The 22,960-nt window shown below is 41.5% G+C and overlaps 2 protein-coding genes across 4 annotated transcripts in view; both read right to left on the reverse strand.

Moving 5' to 3' along the window:
* ncapd2 (non-SMC condensin I complex, subunit D2) overlaps window positions 1–17,093 on the reverse strand; it is a 31,047-nt gene extending 13,954 nt beyond the window's left edge. For both annotated transcript variants that reach the window (XM_080768556.1, XM_080768555.1), the window contains exons 1-18: window positions 16,998–17,093; window positions 16,420–16,539; window positions 15,643–15,718; window positions 15,395–15,453; window positions 14,603–14,778; window positions 13,328–13,473; window positions 12,696–12,823; window positions 10,765–10,888; window positions 9,472–9,619; window positions 8,459–8,656; window positions 7,202–7,336; window positions 6,338–6,425; window positions 4,036–4,243; window positions 3,508–3,626; window positions 2,534–2,743; window positions 2,149–2,323; window positions 561–645; window positions 66–202 (exon numbers count right to left, since the gene is read on the reverse strand). In XM_080768556.1, coding sequence (XP_080624682.1) covers window positions 66–202; window positions 561–645; window positions 2,149–2,323; window positions 2,534–2,743; window positions 3,508–3,626; window positions 4,036–4,243; window positions 6,338–6,425; window positions 7,202–7,336; window positions 8,459–8,656; window positions 9,472–9,619; window positions 10,765–10,888; window positions 12,696–12,823; window positions 13,328–13,473; window positions 14,603–14,778; window positions 15,395–15,453; window positions 15,643–15,718; window positions 16,420–16,537 — 2,330 coding nt within the window. In that variant the 5' untranslated portion in view covers window positions 16,538–16,539; window positions 16,998–17,093. The remainder of the gene's footprint in view (window positions 1–65; window positions 203–560; window positions 646–2,148; window positions 2,324–2,533; window positions 2,744–3,507; window positions 3,627–4,035; window positions 4,244–6,337; window positions 6,426–7,201; window positions 7,337–8,458; window positions 8,657–9,471; window positions 9,620–10,764; window positions 10,889–12,695; window positions 12,824–13,327; window positions 13,474–14,602; window positions 14,779–15,394; window positions 15,454–15,642; window positions 15,719–16,419; window positions 16,540–16,997) is intronic.
* A 380-nt stretch (window positions 17,094–17,473) lies between these two features.
* Window positions 17,474–22,451, reverse strand: ing4 (inhibitor of growth family, member 4). 2 transcript variants are annotated; one of them, XM_080767092.1, is made up of 8 exons: window positions 22,406–22,451; window positions 21,862–21,933; window positions 20,688–20,854; window positions 20,228–20,342; window positions 19,891–20,002; window positions 19,146–19,290; window positions 18,866–18,927; window positions 17,474–18,272 (listed from the first exon to the last, which is right to left on the reverse strand). In XM_080767092.1, exons 1-8 carry the CDS (start codon window positions 22,440–22,442, stop codon window positions 18,233–18,235), a joined length of 750 nt encoding a protein of 249 aa, XP_080623218.1. In that variant the 5' UTR covers window positions 22,443–22,451; the 3' UTR covers window positions 17,474–18,232. The 2 variants fall into 2 exon arrangements, with proteins under 2 accessions (XP_080623218.1, XP_080623219.1); XM_080767093.1 differs by having other exon boundaries at window positions 21,862–21,964; window positions 22,406–22,426.
* Between the last annotated feature and the right edge of the window lie 509 nt (window positions 22,452–22,960).

Genomic DNA, 22,960 nt, shown 5'->3' on the forward strand with positions numbered 1-22,960 from the left:
GCTCTGTGTTTCACAGTCTCTCAGCAGCATTCGTGACACATGCACATTTGCGTTAGGACTCTTACCGTGCAGCCATGCCAAGCAGCAGGACCGCAGCTCGCCTGTGCAGGCCGGTTGTGTCCCGCTTGCCGGTGAATCTTTCCCACAGAAGCTGAACCACAGTGGACTGGAGAGCGCTGCCACTGCCGAAGAACTCTTGTACCTACAGAGACGTAGACGGAAGGTTCAGAACAGTGAGCCGTCTGTCAGAGCCAACAGGTTGTGTGCATTGTACGATATTCTGCAGAAGAGACGTAGCATGGTCGGTAGCACTGCACGATTTACCCATCTATTAATGAACACAACCTGTGTCTGTCTGCATACTGTAACTAGGGATGTGCATGACTGCCCAAAATCTAAGTAGATTAATCAGATAATTAAGCAGAATAGTCTACACCTTGGAGTCATGTATCTGCATCATGCCAGTTATTTTTCTACACTATAAAAAAAGAACTAGGGTGATAATTTTAGCCATTGTGCAACTGGCAAGCAATCAAGAGAGAAAGGGTGTTACAACTTACAATCTCATCTAGACACTGGATAGTCCCCAGAGATGCATCCACCATGAGCACAGAGAGACTGTCCACCAGAATCTGAGCTTTGGCCCTGTGGAGACAGGAGACTTCAGTAGTGAACAAACCTCTAATAAAGACACCAATATTAACACAGGGCTGTCAACCCAAGGAAGTCGAAGATGTGAGAATCACTTCTGTGACTTTTCAAAAGGTTTCTTTTTTTAATGACACCCCGTTAACGGGCTATAGAGAACTGCAGGGTGTTCCAGGCTATCCCAAGTGTAAATGTATCTCGTCTCGTCTGGCTCTCCATTCAGTAAGCCAGTACTCATCAGTCCTCTATTCATCGCACGCTACCTTGTTCAATTGCAACGATGCATGTCATTGAAGACAGTCTTGGTTTACTTCGACTGCATTTGAAAGAGTCACGATTCATAGTTAGGACTCTGTAGATATATTTTTCTGCTTCCCCCGGGAGCGTCTGTTGAATAACTCGATCTAAATCATTCCGTCGCAATTCTAAGAAAAGATTGTGTTAGACGGCCCATCACGGTCCCGTCGCATTAGAATTAATCATACCTCCCGTTTTCGATCGCATCAAGTGTTTTGGCTACATCTACAAGCTCATAGTTTGTGCTGTGAACTTGTAGCAGCTATTTTTGAATAACCAACCAATGTGATATATAATAAAACATTAAATTACAGATACTTTCCCAGTTTGAATTAGTTAAATTCTGTGATCATAGACAAGACACCCAAATGCATACTACCGCAAACAGGAAGAAAAAAATGATTCCTTGAGCTTTTGGGCCTGTGGCTCCCCGGCTAACACGTGGGTTTTCAAATGTTGGCATTCCACATAGGCATGCCAAAACAATATAGATATTTATTTTTCCTCTCAATTATTTCACAGAAGGGTCAGGTGTTGCATCTGAATGTAGCCCTCAGATTACCAAAGAAATTAAGCTCATGGCTGACCGAACCTCAGTGACAGCTGAGAGAACTCTTTGCCTCCAACACACACACACAAACCCTGTCGGCATCCACCTGGTCATTTCTCCACATCAACTTTAAAATGGAGGAACAATTTGGGTGAAGCCAAGTCACTGTAGGCAGGCCCTTACAGCAGAGCAGCAAATCTCAACTACACTGCCAAGATTACCAGCCAGTAGAGGCAAGGAGCACTCAGCCATCTTGTTCAGTCAGCTCGCATTCGCCTTGGTCTCATCATTGGGCAGGGCCATGTATTGAATTCAGTGGAAAGGGATCTGAAGCAGTAGTAAGTACTAGGCAGGAGTTACAGTAGACACTATGATTTGTAAATGGATTCAATCAGTACACTTTAGATATTTCATTGAGTATTCAGTGTTTTGGCTACATCAAGCTACTTCAGCTACATCGGGAATAGCATCCGGTCTGTCGCAAAATGTGCTCTGGTGCTATAAATCGCTGGGCGCTATGATTTAATGGATTAAATAACCCCAGGGTTCAGGGTGTTAAATATGATACAATTATTAATTACACTTATACAGTATACACACTAACCATCAACAGAAACACCAACATTTTCAGCAGCCTAAATCCAGATAAGTACCTGGTGGAGTCTCCCTGCGGGTTGAGATAGAGGCGCTTGTAGGCTTGCACCACAACATCTTTAACGGCAGCATCGGCCGACCAGACCAGAGGAAGCATCTTCCTCACTCCGGTGAGAGAGTTGGCCACGCCGAACTCGCACACCGTCACACAGAACTGTACTGCCTCCTGGACCACTGCAGGAAACAAACGTTCACATCATTGCCAGAAGATGGTTCATATTAAGCAGCACCAGACATTGTGATTTGTCCACTGTCTGTATGTATGGCATGAATGAAAACGCTCAAAAACATAAAGGTTTACCGTAGTTTAGTAAGACCAAGTTTCAAGGTTTTACATAGTTTGCTGAGGCATAAGTGGACCATGTGTGATGAGACTCCCCTTACCAGAAGTGGTTTTCCAGTACAGCATAGTGTTGATGACCGAGATGGCCCTTTCCACCTGCAGGGCGAAGCTCTCCGTGTCCTTCAGGTACTGCACCAACATCTCCTGTTTCTTCAGCTCGCCGTCCCGAGCGTCCTCTCCCTCCTTCTCTGGTCCTTCCTTCTGGGGGGTAGGGGGGAGGTTCTGACTCAGCTCAGCAGCATCATCAGGGCCTGAGATGGACAGACACATGTGGACCTGGGTTTTCAAGCGTTGGCATTCCACATTAGGCATGCCAACAAAAACATGTATACATATATTTTTATTTTGATCTCAGAATTATTTCACAGAAGGGTCAGGTGTTGCATCTCTGACTTTGGCCCTCAGATTACCAAAGAATTTAAGCTCATGGATGACTGAACCTTTGACAGCTGAGAGAACCCTTTGCCTCAAACACACGAACACAAACACACACACACACACACACACACACACACACACACTGTCAGCATCCACCTGGTCATTTCTCCACATAAACTTTAAAATGGAGGAACAATTTGGGTGAAGCCAAGTCACTGTAGGCAGGCCCTTACAGCAGAGCAGCAAATCTCAACTACACTGCCAAGATTACCAGCCAGTAGAGGCAAGGAGCACTCAGCCATCTTGTTCAGTCAGCTCGCATTCGCCTTGGTCTCATCATTGGGCAGGGCCAGGTATTGAATTCAGTGGAAAGGGATCTGAAGCAGTAGTAAGTACTAGGCAGGAGTTACAGTAGACACCATGATTTGTAAATGGATTCAATCAGTACACTTTAGATATTTCATGTAGACAGACACCAGACTCCCACTTTGCAGCCCTTTCTGAATTCCTATGAACCCAATTGTAGAATAAATAAAACACATCTGTGCTCTTGGTTTTAGAATCTTCTCTCCCGTCCTGGGGGATCATTGCTTGCTTCCCTTAACGGCACCATGTAAACTGGAAGAAAAGGCTGTACCTTTGAATAGCAGAGCCAGTGTGTCCATCATGGTCTCTGGTGTGAGAATGGATAGAGCAGAGAAGTGCTCAGACTCAGGGAAACGGCTGTGGGCCTTTATACACAGACGTACTGCGTTCCTGGAAGACACAAGAAACGCACAATGTCAGCCTGGCGGTGAACAACAAAACAAATTCAAAAGAGACCATTATTCCAAAGTGTAAGAAAACCTACATTCCATGTCTACTCTCAAGTTATACATTAGACTAAAATCACACCCGTGTGAACCGAGTGGTGCAACTCCCCTCTCCCCCCCCTGTCTCTCTCTCATTAGCAGGCAACAGTGCAGCACCAATACTACCAATACTCTGTTTCTGGCACAACAGCACCCCTACTGGTACAGTAGTCATAGTGGTGCTCATGAACCAGGCACACACATGGGTGAACACTGAGATTGCTGTTCCTTGGAGTGGTTGCACCACTCAAAAAGATATTCTTTTCTCCATTATATTTAAAATTTTGTAGTTATGTGGTATATTATTGAGTCACCTGTATTTGTTGATGCGGAGGAACTGTGCGACCTGCACAGCAGTAGTCCTCTCATCTTTATCGTCATCTCCCGCTTCGTCATTCTCTTCTTCCTCGTCCTCTTGCTGCTCCTCTTCCTCCTCGCTGGTGGGCTGCAGTTCAGCCCCGACAGTGACCCGGAGTTCGGGCTCCATGGCTGCCCACAGCTCGGATGCTTTGAGGACGGCCACTGATAGGGCGGCGGAGACCGACAACAGGAAAAAGGAGGTAAGAAATAATAATTTACATAGGAGATAGGATAACCTACATTTTCTGAGGAACAACTTGACTTTTTTTCGGATGGAGGAATGTCAGGGAGAACATCACATTCACACATGCTGCACAGCGTGTTCTTGCACAGAGGAAGAACTGGATTGGAGAAAAAAAGTCTCAGTTGTCTACAGAAAAGTAATATTTCTTGTGGGTGCCTGAAGGTGACCAGATGTACGTCGACCACATAATCGCAGGTTTGCTTTTTATAGGGACTTGTGTTTAATTTCTTTCCCCTTCACTCACCATTATCCAGTCCATGTAACATAATACATTAGTTTGTCTTTTGGCACCGTTTTTCCTTATTAGAATACGCAAAATGTTACCGATGTCTTGAACAATGTTCATTTAATGCCATGCCCTGGTTTGTGTATTGTGGACTAAAATACAAACAATACTGGTTGCAACAATAAATTATAGTTTATTCTGGCAATTTAGTTACATTTCGTGTGGCATCATTCAATACCAACCACATCATAGCTGCCCCGATGTATGGGGCAGACTCCTGGTAGGATAGATATACACAGCAATCTGAGAACCCATGGTCAACAGTCCATCTCGAGAGACTAGATACAGAGATGCATTGCAAAGTAAAATAACGGGAAAGGATTTACATGAATCTCAGAGCGGACCTATTTTTCCCCATCCCATCTCAAAATGGCAAATTTCACATGGCAAACATCTACACAACAGCATTGACTCCCAAGTGTTTACATTAAAAACACATTACATGGTACAATGTCTAACCACAGCTGAACTTCAACAGGTTTGTTCAACCCACTGAGCATAACAGACAGTATGCTTGACATAATATCATCACATCTTAACTTAAGATCTATAAATACATTCAACAAAAGTTAGTTTAACTTTCACACTAGTGGTTCTCCGCCCCTGCTTATCTACAACATTATTCTTATTTGCCACCAGTGTTTGTCTGACACCAACACAACAATCTATTTCATCTGTTGAATGACAGTTAAAATGAACAGTAAGACTTTAAAATGACGTAGGGCGTGTCAGCTCCGTATCTGTCCATGGCGATTTCTCTCAACTCGCCATGGTCATCAGAGAGCAGGGATGCTATAGGGAGGACTAGTGCCAGACAGAACACAGCTCAGAAGACTGCCCAGGAATCTGCCTCCCAAAAAAGGATTGATTTACCAAGCAGACTTCTGGTAGGATAGATACACAGCAATCTGAGAACCCATCGTCAACAGTCCATCTCGAGAGACTAGATACAGAGATGCATTGCAAAGTAAAATAACGGGAAAGGATTTACATGAATCTCAGAGCGGACCTATTTTTTCCCCATCCCATCTCAAAATGGCAAATTTCACAGAAGGGTCAGGAGTTTGCATCTCTGACTTTGGCCCTCAGATTTAAGAAATTAGCTCATGCTGACTGAACCTCAGTGACAGCTGACTGAACTCTTTGCCTCCCACACACACACACACACACACACACACACACACAGAGATTAAAATCGGGTGCATTTTGCATCCCAAACGCAGTTTATAGTTAAGGGACGCAATAAAACAGCCACGGGATGCACTACTGTACTCAGCATGTACAGTAATGTCGTTATGGTGGGGCTCAGAAAATGTCCTTGGGAATCATCTAAAAGACCATTCCTGCATCCCGGGACTCATTACATTGAAAACCTATTTACATCACTGCACACACACACACACACACTGTCGGCATCCACCTGGTCATTTCTCCACGTCAACTTTAATTGGAGGAACAATTTCAGTGAAGCCAAGTCACTGTAGGCAGGCCCTTACAGCAGAGCAGCAAATCTCAACTACACTGCCAAGATTACCAGCCAGTAGAGGCAAGGAGCACTCAGCCATCTTGTTCAGTCAGCTCGCATGATTGATTGATGATAATCATCATCGGGCAGGGCCAGGTATTGAATTCAGTGGAAAGGGACCTGAAGCACTAGGTAGGCGTTAAGACACCGTTCTGTAATTTGATGGCGACGGGGGGCTTTTGAAGTGTGGATATCACATACCGGGTGCTTTCCCTTGCAATTTCTCTTTCATCTCTCGAAGTTTGGCAGTCTCTTTCTCCAGGGGTTTCTGCAGGTCAGCACTGCTCAGCTGACGAGACACAAAAGACAATATTAAAAAGACTATTCGGTGGTATGGCATGTTCAACACACTGTTCAAAAGAACAAACATCTAGACAACAGCATTGACTCCCAAGTGTTTACATTAAAAACACATTACATGGTACAATGTTTAACCACAGCTGAACTTCAACAGGTTTGTTCAACCCACTGAGCATAACAGACAGTATGCTTGACATAATATCATCACATCTTAAGATCTATAAATAGATTCAACAAAAGTTGGTTTAACTTTCACACTAGTGGTTCTCCGCCCCTGCTTATCTACAACACTATTCTTATTTGCCACCAACACAACAATCAACAACAATCATCTGTTGAATGACAGTTAAAATGAACAGTAAGACTTTAAAATGACGTAGGGCGTGTCAGCTCCGTATCTGTCCATGGCGATTTCTCTCAACTCGCCATGGTCATCAGAGAGCAGGGATGCTATAGGGAGGACTAGTGCCAGACAGAACACAGCTCAGAAGACTGCCCAGGAATCTGCCTCCCAAAAAAGGATTGATTTACCAACGGCCATGCCTTGTTAATTTCCATGTTGAATTACTCAGATATGTTCAGCAACTATGGAGAATGTATTAAACTCGCAACAGAAACATTTTCCATTAGCTGTAAATAGACAGATAACTAGTTTGTTTTCCAATATTTCCTTTTTGGCACTTACTCGCTATACACATTCTAAATTTGTCACATGGCTGAAAAGGATGTGACTATTTCAGCTACATGTGGATTGGTTTTGATTACCTTGCAGCTGTAGGGGTTGTGTGCGATGAAGGCAGCCAGCAGCTGAATAGCACTCTTCACCACATGGATGGATTTGTCCATCAGCCGTCCCACAGCCAGGCCCATGACCTCACTGTATCGACACAGAGGCAATGCCTGGCAGACAACACACACACACGCAGCTGAGGATGATTAACTCATTAAGACACTACTCCGATTCTACAAATGTCTAGACTTCTAAATCCTAACACTTTTCTATATCAGTGGTGCTCAGACATTATATGCATGTGATCTACAAGCTCATAGTTTGTGCTGTGAACTTGTAGCAGCTATTTTTTAATAGCCAACCAATGTGATAAATAAAACATAAAATTACAGATACTTTCCCAGTTTGAATGGGTTAAATTATGTGATCATAGACAAGACACCCAAATGCATACCAAACATAAAACCAACAGGAAGGGGGGAAAAATCTATTCCTTGAGCTTTTGGGCCTGTGGCTAACATTAGCCGGGGAGCTAATGTGTTAATTTTATTTTTATCTCAAAATTATTTCACAGAAGGGTCAGGTGTTGCATCTGAATGTAGCCCTCAGATTACCAAAGAAATTAAGCTCATGGCTGACCGAACCTGAGCTGAGCGAACTCTTTGCCTCCAACACACATGCATGCACACAAACGCACTGTTAGCATCCACCTGGTCATTTCTCCACATCAACTTTAAAATGGAGGAACAATTTGGGTGAAGCCAAGTCACTGTAGGCAGGCCCTTACAGCAGAGCAGCAAATCTCAACTACACTGCCAAGATTACCAGCCAGTAGAGGCAAGGAGCACTCAGCCATCTTATTCAGTCAGCTCGCATTCGCCTTGGTCTCATCATTGGGCAGGGCCAGGTATTGAATTCAGATAGCAGTAGGTACTAGGCAGTTACAGTACTAGACACTGTCATTTAGAAAGTGTCAGTTGATTTCACATACCAGCTTTTTAAAGGAAAAATATAAAGCTGTTATACAGCTGTTATAAAGTAATACACTGAAACAATCATTCAAATCAGATTGAGAAGCAAGATCTGTAATTGCCCAATTATGTTCACATAATGAATTTGATTTGGCTCATTGCTCTCAGACAGATAAAGAGGAACAAAAGATCAGACAGCTGATGAGAAATCAAACCCTACAAAATAGATTAATTCAGTTTGGAGGACACACTCCATCATCAACCCACGATGGTACCACTTACAATTGTAACCCCGTAACCAATCACATCAGAGTAACTGACCTTGCTGTTAACAATGCGGGTGTAGCCTTGTAGTACTCGGTTCCGGACGTGAGCATGCGTGTCGTGGAGGTGTTCCTGCAATGTGTCAAAGTAGCGGTCTCTGTCGGCTTTCCCCGACTCGTCCAGCCCGTCGCCACACAGAACGCGCACTAGAATCTCTCCCAGAATCTCACACACGGCTACACGCATGTTGGGGCTCTGTAGTGCATGAGAAACACTAGACATGAGAATTGCATTTCCCACCAAAGATTTGCCATGTTGAAAGATGTGATATTAAGCAGCATTGAAAGCAAAGAAACAGACAAAATAGTATATTCTTTAGCATGAGGCCGCATGCATGAGGCCCCATTTCAGTGAGACAGAAAATTGTAAGACAATACATAACAGTTCTATTGGTTAAGCCATGAAGTCTCAAGGACCTTTATTGGACTACCTAAAGTCAGTTGGACATGCAAAACTTAGCTTTAGTTACCAGGCAGGCTGGCTTCATCAAGGTTCTTGTCAAACAAGACTTACTGTATCAATGTCTCTTATTGATTATGCTTATAGAAATTAGTTTATTCATGAGTTATAAATTACCCGTGGTCAATCAGCCCTGGTCTTATCAATCAAATTAAGGCCCATTCCTACTCAAATATTTTGACTTAGTCCTAGTTCTTTGAATAACACCATTTAGTCTTCTGAAATCTAAATCTTAAGTCTTTTAGTCTTAGTCTAATGCAATGTTAACTTAGCCAGAAAAGCCCAAGACCACACCAAAGGGTCGGGACAAAACAGTTTTTATTAAGGTCAACCACATCAATGAGTTGCATTGGTGTGGTTTACCTTAAAAAACGTTGTTCCGACCAGAGTGTGGTTTGGGCTTTAGTCTAGGCTTAGTTGACCAGATACCAAAAACCTTAGTCGACTTAGCCTTTTGTAGTTTTTGGTGGTCACCTTATTATCACCTAAAAGTAAGAGTATAAATAGGCCTTTAGTCTCCATAAAAAGACAGCAAAACAGGAGTGTAGTACCTCTCCTTCCAGATGTGTGACGAGAACGCTGATGTACGGGATCATCAGTTCTGGTACCAGGGAACTGAGCTCCGACAGGAAGGAGGCAAAGGATTTGACACCCGACCCCTCTCTAGCCAGCTCCTCACTTGACCTCCGACCAATCTCCCTAAAAAGGAGACAGACAGACATTTGAGTTCCAAGGAAATGAACGACTTGGGAGTTTTATGAAAGAAACCCGAAAACTTTCTGCAAAAAAATCTGGAAAAGTACTAAAAAGACTACAACTACAAGGAGACGTGCACACGGCACCTTGATTGAGATGAACGCTGCTGCGGCAGCCAGTGGGAAAGTAACGTGGCCACGGCAGCCATGATGAAATTGTCAATCCTTTCAAGACGTATGAACCTACACAATATGGTTTGATCTTCAATGTGCAGCTACACGAATTAAAACTAAATCACAGTGGAACTTAAGCTTACTGCCCAGATGTACAGCCTTTAATCATGGTCAGTCAGAAAACTTTCTGCAATAGTCAAGGTATTTTTCCACATGGATAATTTTCCCTTTGGTCTTGCATGTTTGAAACAAACATACTACTGGACAACAGAAATAATTAAAATAACTAGACCCACGGATCAGATACATTTTTATTCCATTTGCCACCTTGATCTTGCAGCATCTTAAATGAACTTAAGCCTAGTCTATTACGCAGTCATGTATTATTTCCAGTCTGACCGACATTCTTCCTCCGACAGTCTATTTTCTAATCCAACGCATACTTTGTCAGAGAGCAGATGCAGCACTTCAGTCAGATCATCCAGGCCAAAGTCAGTCAATTGTCTACAAAGTCATAGCTACTTTGACTTGGACAAGAAATACTGTTTCCTACCATTATGGACTTGGGGAAAACAAATTAATATGTTTTAGACGATTGTCCGGCCTTATATTAGGTTTAAGATCTAAAATAAGTATTTTTTGTTGTTGCAATAGGTAAACCGAAAACTAAATGGGAACAAATATGTCCTTTATATATATGATATTCAGGAATTAGTGTCCACTATTCAACAAGTCCCCACTGTCAAACTTCGTATCGTTGTAGATGTGAAATGATTTGGAGACTTTACAGGTGAAACTAATAAGTTACTTTACAGAGAGATCGCCCTCAACATTGTTATTATAGCACTTGATTAGTTTGTGACATTAACATCACTCAAAGCACAATGACGGTGAACTGGCAACAATAAAGGGGAAACCACTGATGCGCAGCAGGGCATTTTGGACAAATCAGTCTGCCAAATAGGTCACACTGACCTTATGACTTCTCCTACGACAGCTCTGACACCATACTCTGTGCTCCACACGCACACAGCCTGGGCACAAACCGACGACAGCTGTTCAAAGTGTTGGAGCAACTGAATGACCCTCACACTGGCACCTGCAGACATGAAGGATGGAGGGTTACAACAACCGTAGCATAGATATAGAGTTCTACGACAGATTTTCATTGTAAATATTCCATTGATTAATCGAGAACTGCATTTTTTAATCACTTTACCAACAAAACTAACCATTGTAAGCGCTAGTATTTTACCATTTTGATTTTTGTCGCACAACGGTGCCATGCAAACAGTAAAAAATAGCTGATCTACAACCTCACAACACGATTTTATAAATGTGATGAATAACTTTGTACTAGGTCACAGAGGCAACACAACTGTGCATGTGACAAAACACCTTGAACAAAACGGTTGCCCAGAACAAAGCAAACAATGGCCTTCAACACAAAGATTAGAGCTTCTTGCCAGGTGACGGACACACGCATGCAGACTGCACCAGTCACAAGGCTAGAGCTCAATATTTTGGCCCGACTGGCTCATAACTGCGATCGTCTCATCACATGTTAAAATGATTTAAACATGTCATAATCACCTCACGCCCCATCATAACTAAAATGGTTATCACTCTACTATACATTTCTGCATGACAATAGCCCATTTTCGGGTATGCGACCAAACCTGTGCATATAGGTATAGTCCGGCAGCCGAGGTAGACAGGTGGGAAATTTGGTATATAGTCTTTTTTTATTGGCCTAAAATATTGTCTATAGACTAAGACATCATGACAAATGTGATGAGGTCAGCACATTTTGGGCAAGTTGCTATGGCTGCTTTTAGCCCAAGTAGTGTATTTTGTGCAAAACTAATGCTTGGAATGGATTCAGAATCATGAAATACCCCTAGTTTGACATGTCACACTATTTAAAGAAAAAGGAAAATTTGACATTTTTGCCAGCCATAGGATGTTAATGGTACGGTCAGCAAGTGGATTCATGAATGTATGTATATAGACAATATTTTAGGCCAATAAAAAAAAAAGACTATATACCAAATTTCCCGCTTTAAACAAAAGAAGCCTGTCGGCTGCCGGACTAGTAGAGGTGTTGTGCACAATGGCTGACGCATTTGGTTTTGTTAAGAGTGGCTGCCAAATCTTTTTGTCATAGGGAACTTTAGTCATCAGCTTACAGAGCTAATCATGTATCAGGCAGCGCACACATTTCTCAACACTTTTTGAACATTGGCTATCCTTTAAGCCAATCGGGAGACTCTCCCCAGACTCACCAAATACCATAGACTGGGAGGATGTTTTCCCATAGCCTGAGAGGACAACAAAAGCTGGAATGTTTGTTAATCACACACACACACACACACACACACACACACACACACTACCCACCCAGTAAATTACGTTTCTGTGGAATTATTTTGTTGCTTTGGAATTGCTGCAAGCAGATATATGACCAAGTCAGTGACTTGTTTTACATCAACTCCTTGGCCACCAAAGGGAGGCAGAGCTCTACCCTAGAAAGTGTCAAACCATTTTGCAACATGAGGCTCTTTGTTTTTCTGCGGGCACCCATATAGGATAGAGAGGGGGAAGTTACTGAGGCCTAGTAACGGCATGCTATAAAACATTATTTTCTGGATAAACCACAATAAATCAAATCTCGGGCAAGGCTTCCTGTGCAAAGTTTCTCGTTCTCAGTATTCAAGGAGTTAAGTTAACCACTTGACCCTCTGGTCTAGTAGATCAAGGATGAATGCTAGGGAAAAGACAAAGACACCATCTCCACATAGCATGGTTCTCCATCTCCAGAAGCACTTTAACCTCTGGGCGAGCTTAGTGTGCTGAAAATACCTCAAGTTTTAGCTGCATATGTGAAAGAGTGAAGGCACACTAACCCAAGAGGTGATTATATCTCTTGATGAGCACTCCCAGCAGGTGGATAATGGCATCTCTGGTGGGCTTCATCTTCACATGGCTGATGGTGGGGTTCTCCATCAGCTTGTAACAGCAGAATGTCACACAACTGAGGATCAGGAAACACACAAAGTTACACACACAGAATAGCCCAGTAGTAGTTAGCATCATTAGGATTTAAAGACCCAGTGTCCATGATGCCATGTTCCATTAAGACAACAATGCTAACAGTAGACAGAGCTACGGCTCTCCAGTCGGATCAAGAGCAGAGAGGTAAATCACTTATGTAATCGAGTTCAGTCGGCGATGGAGGATCCTGTCTTCCCCCCCCCCATCCTCTGTACAGTAGTCTGCTGCGTAACCTGACGGTGAAGCAGCCAGACTAACTTTTAGACCGTCTACAAGTTTAATATTTCTCAGGCATGAATAGTTCTAATATTTCTCAGGCAGTTTCAGTGAGGATTCTTTATACCAAAGCTACAAAAATAAGAGTTGGAATCGCTGAAGCCCCATGATAAACCCAATTATCTCATCAGCATAATCCACAGTTATGCCATGAATATTCAATAAATAAAAAATACACTTGATTTAGCATGCCGTGTCCTCCCAGTACCTGATGAATTCCTCCTCCACCAGGGAGAGGCTCCAGAGAGAGCGAATGTCCAGTTGGAGGAGCTGGATCAGAGCCTGGAGAACCCTCTCCCTCTCAGAGTCCCACTGCTGTGGACCGTCTCCTCCAGTCTTCCCCTTCTTACCGGACTGAACAGAGAACAAAGAAACCCCACCAGTCACAAATGGAATAAATACAGTTCACTGTGGGCCTTTGGCTTCACCGAGAGCCATCTAATAGAAGAGTTGCGATGTTGAGGGGGCAGAAACAGAGCGCTCGAGTGCTGTTCATGCAGCCTGAACTGAGACAAGTTGGAAATACATTGTTTTCAACAAGGGCGGTGCAAATAACAGCCATTTTAAGCATGTGTGTAACAAGTATTGTACAGTAACAACTAAAGTCTCTTTAATGTTTATGTTGTACTATTACTACAAAACAATAAAAATAAGGGATTTAAGATCATTAAAGCTGTAGGCATTTCTGCCTACTTCCGATCCAGGATTTGTCCCAGTCGGTTGTCCCCATTCTCAATAGAACTCTATGTAGGAGAGCCGCCATTGGACTGGCCCCATGAAGTGAACGCAGTTTGCGTAACTCTGTCTATAGTGTATAGTCTATAAACACATTTTTGGGGGCCCAACAATTAATTAGAAAGAACTCTTTAAAAAAAAGTGCCCCCCCCCCCCCCTTAATTATTTGGGCGGGATGTCACACGCATACCCTATAGCTTTGTCAAGTCAGCAACTCAAGGGCATGTGAAAATTAAACGGCTTGAATAAAACAAGCAAGTGCAACTGCTCACTCCGAGTCTGATGGGATGGGTTCAGCAAAGTCCTGAGAAAAACACTAGCGACACCAAACTGATGCCCTCAGATTACCAAAGAATTAAAGATCATAGCCATCAAATGGCCTTCAACATAAAGATTAGAGCTTCTTGCCAGGTGACACACACACACACACGCACACAAAACAACATTATCCACACAAACACTGTCTGAAACCTCCCACGTGTCATTTCTACATTTCTTTAGGAGAAAGACAAGGTGTAGGAGGTTGCAAGTTTGACTGTGGGTGGGCCCTTACAGCAGTGCAACCGAACTCCGCCACACTGCCAAGATTACCCACCAGTCACAAGGCTAGAGCCTAATCTTTAGGCCTGACTGGCTCATAATTGCCAATGGTCTCATCATTGGACATCAGTTTAACATGTCATGATCACCACTTGACCATATAAATTAATTGTATTGAAAACATGTTTCTCTGTAAAAATTCAAATACCTTGCCAGTCACTGTGACAACGGCCTGTCTGTGGGAGTCACTCTCCAGGCTCTCTGTGAGTTTACAGAGCAGGAACACGCTCATTTTAACTGCATTAAGGTGTGCCTTGCGGTCTGGACCCGAGAAGGTAGTGGAGGCCAGAAGCGACGGCAGGGATACAGAGAGGCCACTGACCACTGAAGGGAGAGAGGATTGAGCAGATGGTGCATTCATGATTTTATCCAAATAAATGGTTCAATAAATCAAAACAAGGAGTGAATCAGAAATAAAAGCCCATTTCTTGTTTTAATTTGTCCATGAAAGCCGACTGAGGTTTTCGGCTATCCACTCCATTAGTATGAATCTAAACTGTGTTTGCTACAGTCCCTTTTTAAAGAGAGGAAACAAGACCAGGTGACCAATCATCGTTAATGAAGGTGATGACACCACCTCACACCTGAAAGAGGTCTAGAGTGATGCGACTAAATATTAGAAGATACTCATTGAACTTTAAGTTGGAAATGGAATAAGCAAAAACGGTAAATACAACTACATGCCATGGACAATGATAGTTATGCTTAAGCCCTTTTTGTTGGTTGGTAAACAAAGCATGTAGATTGTAGACAGACTTATATGGAAGACAAAGTATGGCACTGTTAGATTTATACTGAAGGCTGGATAGCCTAAGCATTAATGATTTTACAATTGTTCACTTACATGCAACAATATATACACAATCAACATATATTATACAATTAAACTTTAATCCAATTCTATGATCTATGATAACATCAGAATGTTTTTATTTTTTACCTTGGACAAGTAACTCAAGAGTGTCCTCTTTGATGTTTAAGTCCACTGTACGGCAATGCCTTGGAGAAAAAAAAAAGGAATCAAGCAGCTAGATCCCCATAACCCATGATATATGATTTGATGATGGCAACTACTACACAGTGAAAGTTTAAGTGACATTATTTGTATTTCTGAAGTGTGTACACTTGCAATGTGTAGAGTACATTCTCAGTTAAAATTAAGGAATAAGTGCAGGACATGGCACTTACTGTAGCACACTGTAGCCAGTGTCAAAATGCTCCAGGATACACAAAGGTCCCTTACTTCTGAGCGCTGCCTTGAAAACTGCATGTGATAAATAAAGAACATGTGACATTCAAGCATGATCCACAAATATATGTGAAGGCCCCAAAAACGTTATAGTGATCCGAATTGATGGAGATTTCTTGAACATTGTGATTGTGGGTCAAATACAATAATAAAACCTCCAATTCATGACATGAACGCTCATATGATTTCATACATTCATAGACAGTGTTGTGAAATAAATGTAGGCTTATGCGTAATAATCGTCACGTGAAACAGTATACCCGGTAATCAAAAAGGTGTACTTCTCTCTGCCCTCAGATTACCAAAGAATAAAGATCATAGCCACCAAATGGCCTTCAACATAAAGATTAGAGCTTCTTGCCAGGTGACACACACACACACACACACACACACACACACACAACAACATTAACCACACAAACACACTGTCTGAAACCTCCCACGTGTCATTTCTACATTTCTTTAGGAGAAAGACAAGGTGTAGGAGGTTGCAAGTTTGACTGTGGGTGGACCCTTACAGCAGTGCAACCGAACTCCGCCACACTGCCAAGATTACCCACCAGTCACAAGGCTAGAGCCTAATCTTTAGGCCTGACTGGCTCATAATTGCCATGGTCTCATCATTGGGCATCAGTTTAACATGTCATCTAAAAGGTGTACTTCTCTCTGCTACTAACGCGAACGAAAATAAAAGCCTGGGTACCGAGGCTACTCACTGGTGAGATGTGGAGACAGCTGTTTGGGAGAAAGGACATCTTGGACAACATACTGGTTGATGCCACCAGACTTGACCAGGTCACCCACGGTCACTGGCACGAAGAAGTCCTGAGACATCCCTGAATTATATTAAATTGTTATATTATTAAGAGGATGAATATGAATTAGACAAAGGCTGAGTATGTAGATTTTCAAGCACAACAAACGCAACAAGGTGAAGATAAACAGTTACATTTCAAGTACTTCTTATTTCTACCGCTGACGACTGACGGACGGCATGTATAAATAACGAGCTTAATTGCTGTAAATACCATAGTAACATAGTAATAACATAAACATAGTAATCACACGACAGCATGTCAGGCAGCACTTGTTAAAATATGCAGTGCGGACAAGCAAAACATTATAATCGTCTGTAGTAGACAATAAACATCGTGTTATGGTAGTATAGCTATTATGGTAGTAGCATAGCGGACGAGAGCTAATAAGCTAACACCGTAATATGGTTTGAATGAACGATATGATACATATAACAACATGTAATTAGTGGTGGAAAGAGTAAATAATATATTCTCACCGACGCCTTGTAGTCCGAATGACCGCAATAAGTTGAATGGGAAGGTGGGCAACAAGTCTTCTGCGCTGTTGTGATACCCAGTCCACAGCAAACAATTTCAAACTGAGACTGACAAGTTCCACTTTTGAAAGCGCGCCCAGGAAGTGCAACGTATTGGACCCGCCCATGGCCTGTAGATGACCAATCACAGCAACCCAAACCCCAAACTCCTACTCTCTTGGAAATAGAGCGACATCCACTGGTGAATTGTGAACATAACTCAGTCTGAATCTGACACTACTTGCACTGTCTACCCACTACAACTACAGTAGTCTACTCTACTATGGCTGTCTATCTGGAATACATGAAATGTATGTAATATCAAAGCCATTCTAGGGCCCTCCTTGATGTCAGCAACATACTATTTCTCCCGTTCTTCAATAAAGCCCAATATAATATAGAAGCAAAGTTACAAAGGACAACAAGCACGATTTTGAGGTAGTAGCTGTATTGAAATAATGGAAAACACAATCATCCATCCCATCTCAGTTGTACCAATGTTTCAGCTACAGAAATTGCTTTTTTTTTTGCTCAAGAAACAGCTTGCTCTGTATATATCCATCAAAGTAAAATCTAAAATGAAATATGTGATTATGTGTCAATCTACTACCACAGATGAGTCAATACTGATGAAATTCATAGCCTTTCACTCTGTTTTGTTATACTTTGAAAATAAAAGCTATTGTTCTAAGATTAAAGCACATGAACATAACTACCTAATAAAGCGTTAAATTATCCAGGGTCAAATGGGGTATTTGACCTGAAACGCTGTCAAGTAAAATATCCCAAACTTTGTAGTCTTGTAGGCTATATTAATGCAGTATACAGTATTATGGATGCTAGAACCGTCAAACCATTAGGGGAATTGTAGTGTTTATTGTTCACTTGTAAAATGAAATGTAAAATAAAACATCAAATAAAAAAAGATAACCTCACACGATGAGAGCACCAAAAGTAACTACAAAAATGTCAACCATTTCAAAAATCAATATTTAAATACATTAGTAACCGTCTGTCTCCTTCACACATTACATCAAAGCAATGCAATCAAAAATGTAAACCAAAATAAAAAGCACCAAATGTTAAGGAAGATGAAAAAAAACAAATTACTAGTAACTAATGTAGAAAATACTATTTTCTTTACTCCCGATTCCGATTGGTGACCATCCATTTTAGTTTCACGTATCCAGGTGACTTTATTTCCTCTTTCTGTCTTGAGAGCAACGTGGACAATACCTGCATGGAATCAAATGGAAATTCAACAGGCAGGTTAATTACAGAACAGAACTACTTTTTTATTGCAGCAATAACCTTTATTATGACCTTTATGATCTACAGAAGAAAAAAAATCATGAATCACAATGCGTCAAAAGTAATAAACAAACTATACTATAATAATGGTCAAACATTAGCCAAAATAATGATAAATTGTGAAAATAGCTTTGCGAAGCAATTTTATTGGGCCGTGCACGTTTATGGGGCATGTACTGTGTACTGCATGTTTGCTCCGTGTTTTTGGACGCGCAGCAAAATACTTTAAAGTATTACATGAGCAGTCAGTGCTCCCACTGGCTGCTCATGCTTATAATGTGCGAAACCTCCGTTCGTGTCGTCCACGTGGCAATGCAAATACAGAGTTTTTGAAAAATCTTCACTGTGGCCAGAGTTCTCATAACATGTTGTTTTCAGGGGACAAAAACATGTTTGTGTGTGGACGACCCCACCCAAACACATATGTCTTTAAAAACACCGTCCCAAAGACATGTGGACATGGCCTAAGTAATTTAAGCTGGTGTGTTATAGTAAGTGTTGCAGTGTGCTCATCTTACCATTTGCCTCTTGGTTTGGTTGTCAGGCCCACACAAGCAAAATGGAACCACTCGATTGAACACTGAGGAAATGACAACAGCTAAACATCAGATGAATGCTCTGAATAGCATCAAACATTGTATTATGTCCACTTGCTACATAAACTGTAAAAATGTGCCAATGTAGTCATATGACTAAACAAAACACATGACTTATATTACACCACAAATTTCTGTATATTTGTCCTGTATTTCTCTCGTTGTCCGTTCACATGGACATTATGCAAACAGTGGAACTTACATCAGTGTTGTCACAGCCTATCATCTCGCCATAGGAGACCTGGTGACACAGACAGTAGGTGGGCTCGTTGGGGTCCACCGGCATGTCCAGAACGTCAGATGGGTGCACATTCCCAAAGTTGGCAGCAGGGGTGTTGAACTCTCCTCTGAGAACAGAAGGAAACATGCGTATATATATTTACATTTTCAAGCATTATCAAGAGCGACTAAAAACAATCACAGAATGAATGCTTTCCATCATCACTTGTGTGTTTTTAGTAAAAAACTAAAATATTGTTAAAAGCTATTAGTAGCTAGATCAGGGGTTGGCACTTTGACGATGGAGAGGGCCACAATATTTCCACACTCACTGCAGAGGGCCACATTGCATATTAATGTCGTAGCAAAAATATTTATATATTTATATTTATTTATTTTTTGCCATTTATTAATTGGAATCCTGAAGTTACATTTTTATTGAATTTCAAATGCATAATACATTGGACATAAAAAAAAGAAGACAATAACATTTTAATACTAGTAATTCGCTGAAATCAATAATATAATCAATGTTTGGATATTAACCTGAGGGCCGCATTACGTGATGGTGAGGGCCGCATGTGGCCCCCGGGCTGCCAGTTGCCCATGTATGAGCTAGACAATAATCTTGTGATCACCCTCATATTGACTATATCAGTGCCACCAAATGATGCCGGTGTGAACACAAGTTAATCAACAACAATTATGCAGAATCATGGTAAACTCACGGTTGAAGGAGTTTGACTTTCTTCTGTGTGCTTTTGGGACTTCCGTCTTCATCTGAACTCTTCACTTTAGACCTGGTTTTAGCCACCTTCTTCTCCTTCTGCCTGGAGTCACCTTACATTATAAAAATGCAATATATATTTTATGATATGATGAAATGTTGCATTATACATAATAGGGGGAGAAAAGAGAAACCAATCTCAATCTACTACATATCATCCCTCACTGGAAAACAAAGACATCAAGCAAATACAATGGACACATACCGTATGTCTTCCTACGTAAAAGATAAAACATGCACATCCAGTTCCATTCTTTTTTTTTTTTTTTTTTACATACTTTTCTTTCCCTTACTGGAGGTGGAATCATAGTCTGTGCTCTCAATCTGCTTCTCCTTCAGGTCAGCCTCAAACCGGGCGAGGTCTGTGTCCAGACGCCTAATGTGCTTGTCGACCTGCAGAAAAGGTTAATGAATCAATCAAGAGAGCGTACTCAGCGTCAGCGTACCTATAACGCATACCTATGTTCCCTCAGGCCTCAGTCCTATGTTCCCTCAAAACTTAACACTAAACTCAAGCCTTATCCTAAACTGAAGGAACATAGGGCTGAGGGAACATAGACATTACCCCATTAATGTTACATGTTCCTGAAATTTGATCTCAATCAACAGATTAGATTTTTTTTGTAGGACATTTTAATATGATTAATTAGCAAGCAATGGCATGTGTTACATTGCCCAGCACTTACATAATGTAGTATGATGGATACTATACAGGGCATAGGCAGTAGTAGTACTAACCATTTCGTAGGTCTGCATGGCCAGTTGTACTTTATCATCTCCAAACTCCTTGCATTTGCTGTACGACTGCTGAATCTGTCTGAGTATGGAGAGTTTCTGCTCAGAGGAGAGAGTCCGAGCATTGGATGTGTACTCTTTAGCCAGGGAGTCTATCTGGCTCTTCAAATCTGCAGGACAGAAATGCAGAAACCTATCAGCACTTAGCCACTTGAAGACCTCATGACATTAAGACCTTAGGTCGATCGATTCTACAAATGTCTTCTAAATACAGTTTTCTATTATCAAACGTTTTCATGTCAAGCACTCCAGGGCCCCCAAAATTATATGTATTTGGCAAGGACCACCATCTAAAGCTAAAATGACAGATGTTTTCCCGGTTTTAGTGAGTTAAGCCCTGGCCTATATACACTTGGTTGAAGCTTGTACATGTGCTATTCAAAGTTATGTTGACACACATATTATGATTAAACTCTGCTATGGACAATAAGTAGCACTTTCCCTAGCCCTGATGACCTTGCAGGCTTATGCAAAGGCTATAATGGTAATTTAGATAGCATGTTATGTAGACAGATGCCAGGTCATTATTGACCTGGCATCCTATAGAGTTTATAGTTTCAATGTACAGAATATTTGGGGGGATATTGTACTTGGACTGATGATAGCTACTTATGATCCTATATGACTATTTATATACATTACCCTGTGTTGTCCTTGCTTACTGTAAACTTCTGCTAAATGCCTAAATTGTACCTCTAATGACAGATTAGGAAAGTGCATTTTAGTGGCCTGCTGCACTTTCCCCCTTTCTGTAATATATCTGATAGGCCATATGAAAATGCTTATGAACGGCATATTACACCATTAACTTTACTAGATACATAACATGTGGAATAATACTAGCTCTGATCCATAGCCTTCTACTGCTTCTACGATTCTGCCCTGCGCAGTACAATAATGCTCTAATGCAACGCATTAGAGCTATGGAACAGAGCTAGTGGAATACATAGGCCATGTTGTAAACTCACTCTATCTATTGACACTATAATTAGTAATAAAGCAAGTAATATGAAGGCACATGTTTGAATGGTATGTTGTGGTTGTGGTCTGCCAAGTGGATTGTGAGTTCAGACTGCCAGTTGAACTTTCATTTTCACTATTCTATTGTTCTTCTCACCTTCTGTGCGTTGATCTAGGTCCCTCATCAAATTAAAGTTTCTCTGGAGTTCGAACGGCAGATTTTCTATGCCTGGTGAAGTGAAAGAAGTCGTTCAGTTTGTCTGGGAAAACAACTGTAAAATTACACCCAAGTTGCCCCGTTGTAGCAAGGCACTGCCGTTTTATGTTGAACATAATAAGCAATTGAAAATGTGAATTGCTGTTTTAAGAGAACACACATGACAAATTCCGGTTTAGAAAGAAACAAAGGGAAAGGGCTATGAGAAATATCATTCAGTTAAATTGATGCTCTGTGCTGTGCGATGGAGAACTCAACGGTTTTCATGTGTCGGTCTATTTACTGAAGACGGCTTTACAGTAATGCATTCTTCCAGTAAATAGGCCGACCCCCGAAAGCGATGACCACAAGCTACTACACGTCAGAGCGTTACTGCTGATTGCGCGAGTTAATCACCAATACATCTATGCATTAAATAAATGACGTGCGATTACTGTATGCTTCATTTTACCCAATAACAAGATAATAAATACACATTTCTTACTGTCCAAATAATGCTCCAAATACATTCCCGCCGCCATCTTGGAAAATGTAAACAACAAAACTTCCGGTCCAGAAAGGAGCGTTCCGATTGGCAATCACACGGGGGGGGGCGGTGCTACACAAATGCGCGCGGCGCACATACACACGTGTGCGAGTGTGCGCGCACAAACCATACAAACACAAGCACTGCACACATCCCTACATACTACATATCTATAGTTTGACAGGAAAATAAACTCTAAATACATTGATTATTTTTGTGGGGGTTTTATGTAAGTTGCATCAAGGTTTGTGTAGTTCAGTCCAAGACTTAGGATAGTGTAAGTGTCAAAGTATAATGTATTGTTTATATAAAGTTCTATAATATCTACCGGTATATAAATGCTTACAATTTCACTTGTTTACACTAGTCTGTATCCTGTATGATTTCTCTCTCCTGATTGATTGGCTGTTTATGAGCTGGAGAGAAGGCAAGAACCTAATACTATAGCAATGATTGCTATAAGAATATAGAGAACTCTATCATTCAAACCTATTTTAAAAAAGCACTTACTGA

The sequence above is a fragment of the Protomyctophum bolini genome (assembly GCF_963924005.1).
Source record: "Protomyctophum bolini genome assembly, chromosome: 7".
NCBI classification, from domain to species: Eukaryota; Metazoa; Chordata; class Actinopteri; order Myctophiformes; family Myctophidae; genus Protomyctophum; species Protomyctophum bolini.